General features: G+C 38.9%; 1 protein-coding gene across 1 annotated transcript in view; it reads right to left on the bottom strand.

Moving 5' to 3' along the window:
• Nucleotides 1-14,899, bottom strand: part of rptor (regulatory associated protein of MTOR, complex 1) — a 362,931-nt gene that overhangs the window by 16,167 nt on the left and 331,865 nt on the right. The window contains exons 28-31 of the mRNA XM_048611098.1: nucleotides 10,971-11,077; nucleotides 3,510-3,637; nucleotides 1,522-1,608; nucleotides 966-1,082 (exon numbers count right to left, since the gene is read on the bottom strand). Coding sequence (XP_048467055.1) covers nucleotides 966-1,082; nucleotides 1,522-1,608; nucleotides 3,510-3,637; nucleotides 10,971-11,077 — 439 coding nt within the window. The remainder of the gene's footprint in view (nucleotides 1-965; nucleotides 1,083-1,521; nucleotides 1,609-3,509; nucleotides 3,638-10,970; nucleotides 11,078-14,899) is intronic.

The raw sequence follows: 14,899 nt of genomic DNA on the forward strand, positions 1-14,899 counted from the left end.
AGGGTTCCCAAGCGGAATATGAGTTGCTGTTCCTGCAACCTTCGGGTATCAATGTGGATTTCACAAGCTTCAAAATCTCCCCTCCCCCTACCACATCCCAAAACCAGCCCAGCTCGTCCCCGCCTCCCTAACCTGTTCTTCCTCCCACCTATCCCCTCCTCCCACCTCAAGCTGCACCCCCATCTCCTACCTACTAACCTCATCCCGCCCCCTTGACCTGTCCGTCCTCCCTGGCCTGACCTATCCCCTCCCTAACTCCCCACCTACACTCACCTTTACTGGCTCCATCCCCGCCTCTTTGACCTGTCTGTCTCCTCTCCGCCTATCTTCTCCTCTATCCATCTTCTATCCGCCTCCCCCTCTCTCCCTATTTATTTCAGAACCCCCTTCCCCTCCCCCATTTCTGATGAAGGGTCTAGGCCCGAAACGTCAGCCATCCTGCTCCTATGATGCTGCTTGGCCTGCTGTGTTCATCCAGCTCTGCACCTTGTTGTCTAGTAGCAGTCATGGGTTTGGAAGGTGATGTCTAAGGAGTCTGGGTGAATTTCTGCAGTGCATCTTGTAGATGGTACACAGTGCTGCGTACGAGCGTTGGTGGTGGAGGGAGTGGATGTTTGTGGATGTGGTGCCAATCAAGCTGGATGGTGTCAAGCTTCTTGACTGCCATTGGAACTTGGGGATTGAAACTTATTCCGAAGTAAACAGACCATATTCTAAACCAGTGCTCATTCTTCACGTAATACTGTCATGTCAGACCAATCAGTAATGAGGACTATAATTATGACAGGAGAACTAAGAGCTGAATTAGGAACTAGGACAAGGTAATTGAGGTTAGATTAGAACTGCAGTTAACATTACCATATAAGTATTTATGCTCTACAGATGTAGAGTGGATAAAGCCCCAAGATAGTCAGTTCTCCTGATAAAAATAATATTTTCCGTGCTGACTATTTGAATTCACTTACCAAGCAAACAGATTTGCTTGTGGATGAAAGTCCAGAGCCGTCAATCCTTTTACAGTCTGAATTACATTCACTGATTCAGGCATCCGTGGATCAAAAAATCGCACATCTCCATTTACACTTAATTGAACAGAGAAGAGCACATTAAACTGGCACAAATTACTCAGAGTAAGACAACATGCAAGAAATGGAACATATTACGGTGGTAAGAAAATATAACAAATAGAACACTTAATATTTCACTAACTTTGTCATTCATTTACTGGGTTATGCATGAGCTTCTTCTGTGACATATTACTGTGATAACAAAATTCAATTGAAAAACAAAGATCTCACCTCCCTGCAATGGTGACTTATTTCAATTAAAAAAACTGAAGGTATTTTAATTAATCATTAGCTTCATGTCAAACTTAATAATAATATATAATATAATATATAATATATTACAAACACAAAACACATCATGAATGCAATTGTGTCTACACATGATATATCTTTACAGTTCCAGTAGGTAATTCAACTCTAAATAAACAGTATTGAAATATCAATCCTTTATTACCTCACAGTGATGATATTGCCTTCAGGAGACTTCTGTAGATAGGTTTTTACCACCCATGCAGCATGCTCCCTGTAAGTCATTACACGGCTGTAAAACAAAATCCATGTCAATAACCAGGGCACAATTCCACCTCACAGGCAAAGAATACAAAATACTGCACTCACCAAGGGCGGAACAAATATTAAAGCTAATGACTGCAACAGTTCCATATTTAGTACCCAGTGTTAACATTAATTATTCTCAGGTCAGGCATAACTTACCTAGATGTAGTATCATATGCCTAATATTTGCCCCCAAGATGGACCTTAAACATTCAATCTTTCAAATGGTTATATTTTAATCTGTTAGTCTACAGCATGCCAGAAAAACTGGTCACTTAGCACTGTTGTGGAATTGTGTCCAACAAGAACTGGAGTTAAATCTTAAGCAAATGAATTTCATTTCCAACTCTTATAAATGCCAGGGAGAGGGGTTGCTCCTGTGTTCTCTTTTTTACTTTGGATCAGAATGAAAGGATAGTAGTGTCATGGACTGTACTGCTCAGTCACAGCTGTTCCAAAAGAAAATTAAGAAAACCATATATTGTTTAACCATACGAGAGAAAACTAAAAAATTGTAACCCGAATCTCCTGGAGTTTTAAAAACATAAACTGGACTTATCACTGCCATTAGCCTGGTTCAAAGCTAGCACTCTGGCTTTATTCAGTTCACAGACAGCGTGCATAAACTGACCAGTGAAGGAGTGTGCATTGTCACAGGCGGTGGTTTTCAGAAACAAAGTTAGACTGAGGTACAAGCTGCCTGCGCTGGGTATTTGAAATGATGCTCCCTGAAGAGCAGCAGCGGAACTCTGCCCGTGTCTTCCCCATCTAGTATCATCGGAAGTTATTAGGTGTTTATTAATCTTAGCCTTGTCATTGTTCATCCAAGCAATGACAATGACCACACTTTAAACAATTAATTAGGGGTAAAGTGTTCTGCGATGCCCTTAAGATACAGAAGAAATTTTACTGAAGAATTATGATTCACCTTCCTGTTTAACCATGGCTTGCTTATCTTGTGATACAACTGGTTTTGCACAGCTGTACGGAGCTGAATTGGGTTTATCACCCTGCCTCAATTACTACCTACTGCTTTCAATTCCATTTTCTCCATACAGCTGGGCTCTGTAACCTTTCAAACTCTGTTGAATTTCACCATTACCCTTTCGCATTCTGAAGTAAACTTCTAAGATTATTTGAATGAGATATATCGAACAGAACAAACATAAAAATTAAATATTGTATTGACTAAACAAAACAAATGCTAGAATAAAGCATGCAGTTAGCTAATAGAAAATAGATTTCAAATGCCATTGAATATAAAATACAATGAAGGCATTTGTTTCAAAGGAATTCTTCTGCAGCAATCTTCTTTCTCTAGAATCAGTGTGGCTAAAAAAACTTGCTCAATTTATCAAATAGAAGTTGCTAATTTTTAGATCAGATCACAACATAACCAATCTTTGTTGTTTAAACAAAGAAAATTTGTGAAAAGCAATGCCAGTTTCTGAAATCATGGGGTAAAATTTCATGCTGATAAAGCCAATTGGCACCAAGCTAATACTGCAATGTGAATTTCTACAGCAGGCAGTGTCCTGGCCACTATAAAACAAGACAAGTATTCTGCGGAAAAGTCCCACAGTAGTGAACAGCATGCAAAGAGTTGCGGGGTATACCGAAACTTACTCACAAGCAATTAGTTTAGAAGAAGGATTAATCTGAGCACCTCACATTCCCCACTAGTATGAGCCACCTGTTTAGATCATTAATGGCTAGAAAACATGGGCACTTTAATCTACATTTCAACTTTTGGTAATGATCAGAAGCAACATTCTCTCCAGAAACTCCAGGTTCTGCTGGTATCAGTGCAAGTTAAATTCCAATCACTTAGTTGCACTCCACGATGTGGATGAAAGATTTAAAACAAACAACTGAATTGAAACCTACCATTCACTCGGAGCCATTCTCCTATCGTAGATGCGGACTGAGCCATCTCCAAGGCCACCAACAATTAGGGAACGAGTAGAATCACAGGAAAGACTGGTCACACAACTGTCTGCCCCAGTTGGAATATCCTACAGAACAAACAAGATATTTTTTGATGTTAAGAAATGAAGGATGGTGACATCAAATAGAAAACAGAACATATTTTTAAATACAGCCTTTCAGATTCACAGGAAGTTTCAAAAGAATGAAGAACTTTGAAAGATGGTCACTATTATTTTAAAATTAAAAAGAGTGGATGACACTTTGTGCTCAGTAGGTTCCACAACAGCAAATGAAATGAACAATCAACTAATCTTAATGTGTGGTCCTACTGGTTGAGGGAGGTATGTCGAGCAGGACACTGGAGGTAACTCTACAGAGTTTAATCTTATTTCTATCCTTTGAAAGGACTAAACTCAGTAACCCCTTATGTTCAAAGGAAAATATGGCCAACGACTTTTGTGAAATCACTGTACCACAGTACCGACTCCAGGTATTTGCATACCAGGTTATCAGGGTCGACAGCGAGTCACAATCCATGAATTAAAAACAAAGCGTAAAATGTGGAAAGAACCAACACCAGCCCTTGAAAATGATATTATAAAGACCGGATAGCACTCAAGGAGTACGGCCAGAAAGCAGAAGAACAAGTATCCATGTTGAGACAGACAGTGGCATATAACTAACAACATACACAGGGGACTCAATTTCAAAAATACTTCATTGGTTATGAAAAGCTTTGCAATGTCCTAAGAGTTGACAGGCAATATATAAATTCAAGTGTTTTCTTTTATTTGTTCCAACAACAAAAGGGTATGGAGAGAAAGCAGGAAGATACAGCATCAGCCATGACCACACTGAATGGTGGAACAGGCTCAAAGGGCCGAATAGTGTACAACCCCTCAGTTTCTATGCTTTCTACGATGGTTTGAACACATATCCGGGGGTACTACTTATTCAGTCTTGAAAAGGCTTTCACAGTGCCCGAGTAATTCTAAACCTTTTGCAGTTTTCAAATTTTCCATATTTTTGAATCCATGTGAATTCGAAGTTGGATTGAAAATATCGATCTATACTGCATTGCTAGAAAGAAGCAAACTGAAACTTTATCAGTCACAATCACCCAAAATTTATACTTGCTTTCATAATTCAGTTAAAAGGTTCAGACTTCAATTTCTTGCTGCACTAGATTCTGCTATTCAGACAGGCATGACATCATTTGCTTAAGCACACATCCAAAGCAGACAATTTTGAATTGGACATAAAGTAAATCATTAGTAAGAAAAGTTGTCTCTGGAATCTTTCAGACACTGCTTGCTCAGGGAATATAATATTGAGAAGTTCTTCCAACCACACTTTTGGAAGGTGAAATAAGTTTCATCCTGAACTTAACAATAGGGTTATTTCAGAAATAGAGCAGCCAATCCTCACAGGCTTCTTGTCCCCAATGAACTGAGGATGAATGTACTGTTTCAATCCCAGCTTATGTTATTATCAAACATGTCAAGAGTCCAGACTGAAACCCGGCTCGATAGATCATTTTTGTTTTAGTTTAATTTAATTTAAAATAGGTGGACTTTCAGTGAAAGACAAATATGCAATGCTGATGTGATCTTAACAATAAAACAAAAGTTTATTATGCAAAAGAAATCAAAATAGAAATCGAACTAAAATAAATGTAAAATATAACTAAATATTTGCATATAAACACCAATTTATATAATTTCAAAACACATGGTAAAATATAATCCAATCTACCCTAACACAATCAGTTTATAATACTCAAATGTGAGAGAGAATTCTGTTCTCCAGCCTCTTCAATGAGAATTCACACAACCGAACCTAAAACTTTCCTAGCTTCAAATAACCCCTTTGGTTCAAATCAAACACTCTGGTCTAGAATTTTCAACTGAAAACCTTTATACTGAGGTAACTTATTTTCTAACTTTTCTGAACTAACAGCTTTCTCTTGGAGAAACTGTTGCATACATTTAACTTCAATCAAGACACCTACAAATTGAAAACAAAGGCTTTTCAAACTATGGGATTTTCCCATTAGCAAAAAAATAATCAATTCCTGATTTTTCTAACTAATACAATTTAAACTAATGCTTAAAGAGTAAACTAATGCTTAAAATAGCAAGCTAATGTTCTTTCACATTTATTCTGTCTGCTGTGAAACTTTCCTAATGCAACCAAATTTCTGTTGTCACCCCAAGAGAGCCCCCTCTCTCATACTGTTTTAAAAAAACACCTCCGGAAGTACTGACAATTATTATACATACACACAAACCAAAGTTCACATGGCACTAGTTCATAATGTAAACTCTAAAAATAATGATATTAAAATGTATATCAATCAGAAACCTTACATCACAACAATCTCCGTTGGGATCTACAGCAGAGCTATCACAAGTTACATGATATCTAGGATGACATTTTTAAACACCTCCAAAGTTCATAAAGACCTTTCAATGATATATTCGCTCCAGGTATTTGCATAAAATTTGATATGAATAAATTTTTCTACAACCCTCCAGAACACAATTTTTCTAAAAATTGTAAATATACAAAAATCTTTGTGACTGTAGACGTTCTTAAGCCAGTGATTGTGGTTGTTTGATGAAGGAAAACCAATTGGTAAAAATGTCCTAACATTTAGGATTGTTGCTGACATGTTTAAGCAAGTGGCAGTGCACCAAATACGAAGGAAATCTAATTTTTAATTCATTCATTCATGGGATGTGGACATTGCTAGCTCAGCCAGCATTTAATTCTATCCCTTACTGCCTGTGAGAAAGTGATTGGCAGCTGCCTTCTTGAACTGCTGCAGTCCATGTAGTGTCATTACAGCAACAGTTCTGTTATGGAGGGAGCTCCATGATTTTGATTCAGCGACACTGAAGGAAAGGTGATACAGTTCCAAGTCAGGATGGTGCAGTTCCCATGCATTTGTTGCACATGTCCTTCCAGATGGAAGTGGTTGAGGATTTGAGTGGCACTGGTCTAAGCTGTGGTAATGCATCTTGTTGATAGCACACACAACTGCCATTGTGCATTGGTGATAGAGGATGTGAACATTGAAAATATTAGGTGGAATGGCAATCAAGCAGGCCACTTTTTCCTGGATGGTGTCAAGCTTCTTAAGTGTTGCTGGACCTGCTCTTATCCTGGAAAGTGAAGAGCATTTCATCATACTCCTGACTTGTGCCTTGTCGATGGTGGGGCAGGCTTTGCTGAGACAGGTGGTGAGTTAGTCACCATGGAATTCCCAATCTCCGACCTGCTCCTGCGCTTTCAGTATTTATTTGGATGTTCCAGTTCAGTCTCTGGTTAAAGGTAACCCAAAGGAAAATGATAGAGAGAGATTCAGCAAAGTTAATGCCATTGAGTACCAAGTGGTGATGACTACATTCTCTCTTGTTGGGGGTGATCACTGCCAGGCACTTGTGTGGCATGCATGTTACTTGCCACTGATCAGCCAATGGTCCAGGCATTGCTCCATATTCACATGGACTGTTACAATATCTGAGCAATTGCTAATGGTATTGGTCTTATGATAGAGGGATGGTCATTGACAAAACAGCTGAAGTTGATTGGGTCTTGGGCATGACCCAGAGAACTCCTGCAGACATGCTCCTGGAATAAGGTGATTAGCCTCTGATAACCCCAACCATCCTCCTGTGTATTAGGTATGGCTTGAACCAGTGGAGAATTTTCTCCAATTCCCACTGTCTGCAGTTTTGCTAGGGTTCTACTAGGCCAGACTTGGTGAAGTGTTGTATTTAAAGCAAGGGTAGTCATCATTGCTTTTCCATTCAAGTTTAGATAATTTGTCCATGTTTGGACCAAGATGAAGAGGAGATGAGGACCTTAGTAGATCTGACAAAATCCAAATGGAACATCAATGAACAAGTCACTGTTTAGTAAGGGCCGGTTCTTAGTGCTGTTGATGCTATTATCCATCACTTTGTGTAGTTGGGACATACCAGAGAAATGTCTTGGTGCCAGTCTTGAAACTATAGTGGAACAACTTTGCTCGAGGTGCAGCTGCATTTGGAGTCTTCAGCACTATTTCTAGAAAGTTGTCAGGGCCCGTGCGCTTTGTGGTTTTCAGCGTTCTCAGCTGTTTCATGAGTGAATCGAATTAGTTGAAGGCTGGCATCTGTGAAACTGCAATGTCAGGAGGAGACCAAGACTAATTGTTCACTTCATCACACTTCTGGTGAAGATGCTTCACACATGATTGAGCTCCACGACCCTTAGGTCGCCACAAAAAGTTACTGATTTAGTCAAAATACACCAGATCCCCAATTTGCCTGTCTGATAGAATCAGGTTAACAGAAAACATCACACTTAACAAGAGTAAGTGTTTATGCCAAATAGTTTTGTTTACCTGTGGCTACAACTCTGAATTTTCAACATATTGCTCTACTAGTTGAAACCCTAACCCCCTTTTAAACCCCTACAACACACAGACACAAACAAAATAAAAACATTGGTGCCTTGGGTAGAGTGAAAGAAACTGGGGAAATAGTTCAACAGCACCAGTTCACAGGTTTTGATGAGATGTTTATGTTGCTTCCCAAGACTTATTGTTCTTCAGGTTCTTTCACTTCTGCGCAGTAGCTACAGGGCAATTGGTACGCTAATTATTGGTAAAAGACAACAGCTTACAGCAACTGGTGGGAGAAAATAACTGGCTTTTTTCATGCTTCAGATACTGAAGAAAAGTAAAGACATAGGATCTGCTCTCGCTGAAGTCTGGAGACTTCACCCCCTCTACGGTAAATACCCAAGTTGTTCACCAGCCCAGAAGCCAGAGAACTGTCTCTCAACTTCCAACATCCACAAAGGGTCACATTTGTACAAACCAATCTGCAGTCTATTGCCAACCAAACCTCACTTTGCACACATACACATGATGCCACATTGTCACATCTCTCTTCCCCACTGCTCAAACAAAGCAGCAGTGTAAACACAATTCACAATGAGGTCCAGTAACTTGGTTTCTAAAAGTGCAGCAATTCCTTCCACAATCTTTGACTTTGAAACAGTCCTTTTCCCAATTCAGTTCACAATCAAAATAAAGGCCAAATAAAAAGATGCAGCTTTTACAATCTAACTATTCTGTAAAAACCTTCCTTTGACATCGTTGAAATGTGGAGGTGCCGGTATTTGGCTGGAGTGGACAAAGTCAGAAGTCACATGACGTTAGGTTATAGTTCAACAGATTTATCTAAAATCACAAACTTTCGGAGCACTGCATCTTCGCCAGGTGATACTGATGGTTTTTTTAAATCTGTGACTTTACACTGTGAAGCTCCTTCAACCAACGTGAACAATTTCTCTCCCGCTTATTCTGCCCAGATCCCTTGTGATTTTCAACACCTCAATTAAGCCTCCTCTCAACTTTCTCTTTCCCAAGGATATCAGCGTTTTCAATCTGCCCAAGCAACTGATGACCCTCAAACCCAGCACCATTCTTGTAAATCTTTTCTGGACCCCTTGTAAAACCCATGCATTCTTCATTAAGTATGTTGTCCAGAATTGCACACAGTGGCCCCATTGAGGCCAAACCAACATTATAAAGGTTTATCATGAATGGTAACTGCAAAACAAAAAGAAGTGAAGGGGTTTCCATCAGGCAAGAACTGATAAAACAACACAGCAAACTGCTCTATTGCTTTATTAATTCAACATTAAACAGGGCACCAATTACAGCATTAAATCACGATCAAACAGATCAACAACTGGAAACTATTGCAGCTTTAAATTTTTTTTTCCTTCTGGTTGCCAAGGCTTTAGAACAGCCAACTGGTGTTTAGAAAGAGAAACATGCAGGCTGTGAACATGATTTATTGTCACAGGTTTAGCTGTAAAGGTATGTATCAAAATCCTATTAGACTATAGAATATTTCCCACAAGTTTTACAGTAAGCAACTGGAACCCACATATTTGACAAAAATTCCCAAGAACAAAACAAACCAATACATGCAACAGGAATACTGCTACAAAGATAAGAATACAAAGCAGATACACTAGGGGAATCCAAAGCAGTTTAAATAGTTTTGAGACCCAGTCAGATACAACTTTGAGTGTACAAAATGTACTGGGTGCTTAGTCCATAGGAACGCAACACCTCATACATTAAACACAGTACCTGGCATTCCAACATGCTGCCTAAGTTTTGTAATTTGAGAAAAGGGACTGGATTTTATGGAGGCGTCGGGTCTCAGCTGCTGACTGAAGACCCAAAAAAAGACCTAAGTTGTCTCCTCTGGGAAGGCCCATTGGCATTAAATGCCACTCAGGCACTTAAGTTAGCCAGTGATGGGTCTTTTCTGACAGTGAGTACCCTGGGGGCAGAGATGAGAGACATTGAGGGCGACTGGCCATTCAGTGGCCAACCAACTCCTCTGGGCAGCAGGATCAATGGAGAGACCCTGACTGCTGCTGCTGGAAGCACATCTGCAAAGGACCTAAGATTGAGAATCTTCCCAGGCCATAGGTAAGTAATAGTGGAAGGCGTTTTGTGGGACAGCAGGGTACAAGTCACGGGGTGAAGAGTGTATGGATGTAAGCAGCAAGGCTATGGCATTGCATCTCAATGGTTCTCACAGCACCCCACAAGGTCGCACATTTCAACCTGACATGCACATGGACTTTTCCCTGGGTTGATACCAGTGGCAGTGGGTTGAGGCCCTTGAGCAGTTTTTAATTGGTCATGTAAGGAACTCAATTTGCATGGATTTAGATGGTTGACCATGGACCTGCCTGTCACTGACTTTATTTTGGCAGAGGCAGGCAGAATATGGGGTTCAGGCATGTCACCAATCTCCCTAAATAAATGCTCTGCCCATCTCCAAAATACCATGTGAGAAACATAGAAGTGTTCCCAAGGTTTTTAATTCAGAAAATCAATGTTAGAAGTTGAGCTGCCATGTTAATACTGCATATGTTGGAGAACAAAGTTCATGAAAATGTATTAGTTTTTGACCTACTATGTCTGACATGGATTCATGACAAACATATCTTTTCTGCAACAGAATTCTTAGTTGAAGGATTTTACCCTTGAAGCTAATGTCTTTGGTCTACGGCATTCTCAGAATCTGCTTGCTGGCCAACAGAGGTGCTTTTGTAGAGTATGGACACCTATCAGGAACAAAGGCCACCCTGAACAGACAGTCACATGTTCACCTTAAGCAACAATAACAAAATTGGTCTTTGAAGATCTCCTTGTTGGGCATCTGTTGCAGTCCTGTTTGAACAAACATCAATCTCAAGAACTCTTATGAATCAGCAACATTTAATAAAAGCAAGCTGTGCATATCCCTGGTGGGTTAATTGCAGCACAAAATTTGAACTGCCTCGTTACCAGTGACTTTAATTGGTAAGATAATTTGTGTAAGCAGTTTTTACCTGTACTTTTGTCTCTCGGTCTGTGTCCCAGATACGAATAATGCGAACATCTCCTGAAGTCATTAAGAGACCAGTCTCCTGTTCCCAGTCTACAACCATGCCAGCACCTGAAAAGAAAAAGCAGATACACCACTGGATTAACAGCAATACAAACTGTGTTGAAGTTTAAACATCCCATAAGACATTTTCTGCTACCTGTAGAGCCTATTAAGCGGAGTTCTGGTGTTGACATTCTAATGTCTAAATGTGCTGATCCAAAAATTTTGACTGAAAATCTGAAATTTGCAAGCATTTGATGTTTTGAGTAAAATATGACAACCATTTGGTTAATAAAAGCAGTTAATTTTGATATAATACATAGTTAGAGCAAATCCCAATCTACACTAAGAAGATCTTGTTAATTTTCCTGCACTATCTGCAATGTTGTGCAAAACTTTCCTACATATAGCAAGGAAAATGGGTCACTACACAACTGAGACAGTGCTACTGAAGCTTTCTCAAATCAATTTCACAAATCGAGTTGTTCTTTCAACTGCTGGGTTCATGCATTTCCTTACACTACTGCCCATTTCCTTATTTTAAAATTATCATGGATGCCACAGTAACAAATTTTTAGAAAGGCTATTTTACAGAATGTGAGCATCACGTGCATGACATCTGGTCTCTTAATGACTTCAAGGAATGCTCACATTTCTTTTCCTTCTACTTAGCTGGATTTGCTTGAAAGCGCCTGTTAGTCATCCTTGATTGGAATAGCTTGTTACAGCCATTTCCGAGCAGTTAAAAATCAACCACATTGCTGTGAATCAATGTAGGCCAGACCAGGAGAGGATGATAGATTTCTTTTCCAAAGAACATTAATGAACTAGAAAGGATTTTATGACAAAGATAGCCATGAAACTATCAGCATGGAGACTAACTTTCAATTCTACATTTTTATTAATTTGTATTTGAATTGCACCAGCTGTCACCAGCATTATCTCTGGGTCTAATGATATTACCAATGCACCATCATCTCCCTGCTACGTCCGTCAACTTGGTCACCTTTTTGCCGTCTGTTCAATGGAAGGTCCTCTACATGCAATTATATTTCAAATGTTCCGAAAATTAAGTTATCCACTTTACCAGTGGTACCTTTGTTCTCAATCCAGGACAGTGCACACAATTAACCCCTGGAATCAGCAATTAGTAAATTCTAAACTGAAATAATGCAACTTATGAAATTAATCAATACAATACATATATCTTAAACTGCTGCTGCACCATTCATAATTTTTGCTGGTCTTTCACGTTGCAGATTTTCTGGAATCCTTTATATTCCTCTTGCTCTACTTGAGTTTCTCTCATCTGTTTGGAAAATCTTCTGGATAATATCTACCAGTTCCCGAGTCAGAATGTAAACATGCAATCTATTTCCAAGCACCTGTATGGGTCTTGCCTGAATTCCTTACACTGTTTGCCTAATTTTCCTTCCCGAAAACAAGGAACTTTGTTTGAATAAAATCAAAAGGCCATCCTGCAAAAGACGTGCATTCAGGCTGCCCATTTTGTGGCACAGCACCCAAGTACATTAATGACTTGCATCCTGGGGTATTCCATCTGTAAAGAAACTATAAGATAAAAAGAACTACCAAAGATGCAGTTTAAAATTCGTCAGGGCATCTTATTTGCAACGCATACAGAGTGTGGGCAGGCAGTGCATTGAAGATTAGGGAATCCCTGTAGTACTCTGGATCTGTTGTTATAACTGATTAACTTGTAAAGCACTTCCAACCACCCACACAAAATAAAATGTTCTCAATGCCAGAGCATAGCTCCTACACTATTCACGATGCATTGCTTTTGCAGGTTCATCTATCAAGTCAGTGAGCCATTTAACTTATTGCTTTGACTTGTAGGACCAATATTCAGGCTACTTGTAAATAAGTATGCCCATTCAACAAAGGTATGCTCTTTCCAGTCAGGCATTTGAGTTATAGCCAGAACACCATACCACTAAGTAGTACCTGGATATTATTTCAAGTAACTTCAAAAATGGAATATCTAAACTTGAAAAAAAATCACCTATTCCTTGCAGAATTTCAATCAAACTAGCTCTAGTTTTATTTGCTGTTTTATAGATAAGGCTAAAGTGTGAGAATGCTTTGTGGTAAAAAGCTATTACTGAGGACACGAGTGTTTTTAAAAAAAATGTTCTTTTGACTTTTTAGATGTGTAAGGTGGGACACTTGGGGTGAAAATCAATCACGAGAAGGTGACACTGCATACTTTAAGCTGACAAATGGGTAAATTTGACTCACTGGTATCACCTTATCTCAATAGAGATCTATGGAATTATTAAGCTAAGGGAGATGAATTATTATAAAAGGAATGATCTTAAAGTGCTTGGCACGTCAAAGGATGAATCAAGTGACAGTGGGAAGCGGGATTATTAAAGTGACCATTACTTTCAAAGAAAGTGCTCAGGAATTATGCATATACTACCTTCCCATTCCAAGAATGACTATGAGTTGTTCATACACCACAATAATTAGATGTTCAGGATGCCTCTGATTAACAAACTAACAAGGGCTAATATGAGATAACAAGGTGTAGAGCTGGATGAACACAGCAGGCCAAGCAGCATCATAGGAGCAGGAAGGCTGACGTTTCGGGCCTAGACCATTCATCAGAAAACAAAAAGAACCGGTTTTTAATGATTTTATATAGAAGCAAGGTCAAATACAGAACAACTTCAATCAGTGGAACTGAACAAGAGACCTGTGCCCAGTCGACCAGTGTCACAAGTTAGCGTCTTGAAGAGGATGGACTGAAAACACTTAATAAAAGCAGTGGTTATTTCTTTTGTACTTATGATAAACTTAATAAATTCTGTTAAGTTTGTGGAAACATTTGGACCTGGGATGGTCCTGTAATTAATCAGGGTAACTAAACTTTAGATTAGCTCTCTCAAAGTTATTCGACAATGGTGATTGACTTGGATCTTACAATTAAAGTTGAACCCCAAACCCTACATGACAAGATGTTGGAAATACATATTTTTCTTTTTGAATCACTGACCTTCAAGCAGTAATTCCCTCAGATCAGCAATAATCACACATTGATAAATATTGCATTTCATTCCTGAAAAGAAACACCACTCAGCAACAGCCCTGCTGCAAATTTCAACTGAGCATTTCTCGTTCAGCTGTCACGTCAGCATAGCAGACCTCCAGCAGGGCACCGTACAGTGAAGAGAATCATCAATTTCAGTTCATTGGTAGGAGGACATTTTCTTTAATTAACCGTGCCTTCAGGTGTAGAATTTTTTTAATTTAAGGTTATGCCAAGGCAATATCCCTGTTCAATTCTCTAAGTTTACACAGACTGTAAATCTTTTGGGTGATTTCGTACAATCTTACATGATATGCTTTTTTTAGGTATGAAAATGCTTCTATTTCAATAGTTTATTTTAAATTATTTGATAAGTGATTTTACATGGAAGTATGCTGCAGTGGTTTCTTTGCAATGCTGCATGAAAAGAGACACCAAGGACAACTGAAAATAATCAACAAAATGTTTGTCAGAATTTTGGCTTTATAATAAAATGAGATGAGTTTTAACTGAATGCTGAAGAGGAAATACTCTTAAAATGCTCATTATTAATGCAACATTATCAATGAATTAACTTTTTTGAAGTCCAGGTATTTATTTCAAACTTATATTTATATAGCACCCTTTATGTAATAAAATATCCCAAGGACCTTCACAGGGTGTTAATAAAATAAATATAACACCAAGCCATATAATGAGACATTAAGCCAGATCCTTAGTCAAACAGGTGGGTTTTAAATATTATCCTGAAGGTGAAAAATGGGATAAAGTGACAGAGGCATAAGGAGGGAATTCCAAAGCTTAGGTCTTATATAACTGAAAGCATAGCCACCAGT

Source organism: Rhincodon typus, chromosome 23 (assembly GCF_021869965.1).
Source record: "Rhincodon typus isolate 14 chromosome 23, sRhiTyp1.1, whole genome shotgun sequence".
Classification (NCBI taxonomy): domain Eukaryota; kingdom Metazoa; phylum Chordata; class Chondrichthyes; order Orectolobiformes; family Rhincodontidae; genus Rhincodon; species Rhincodon typus.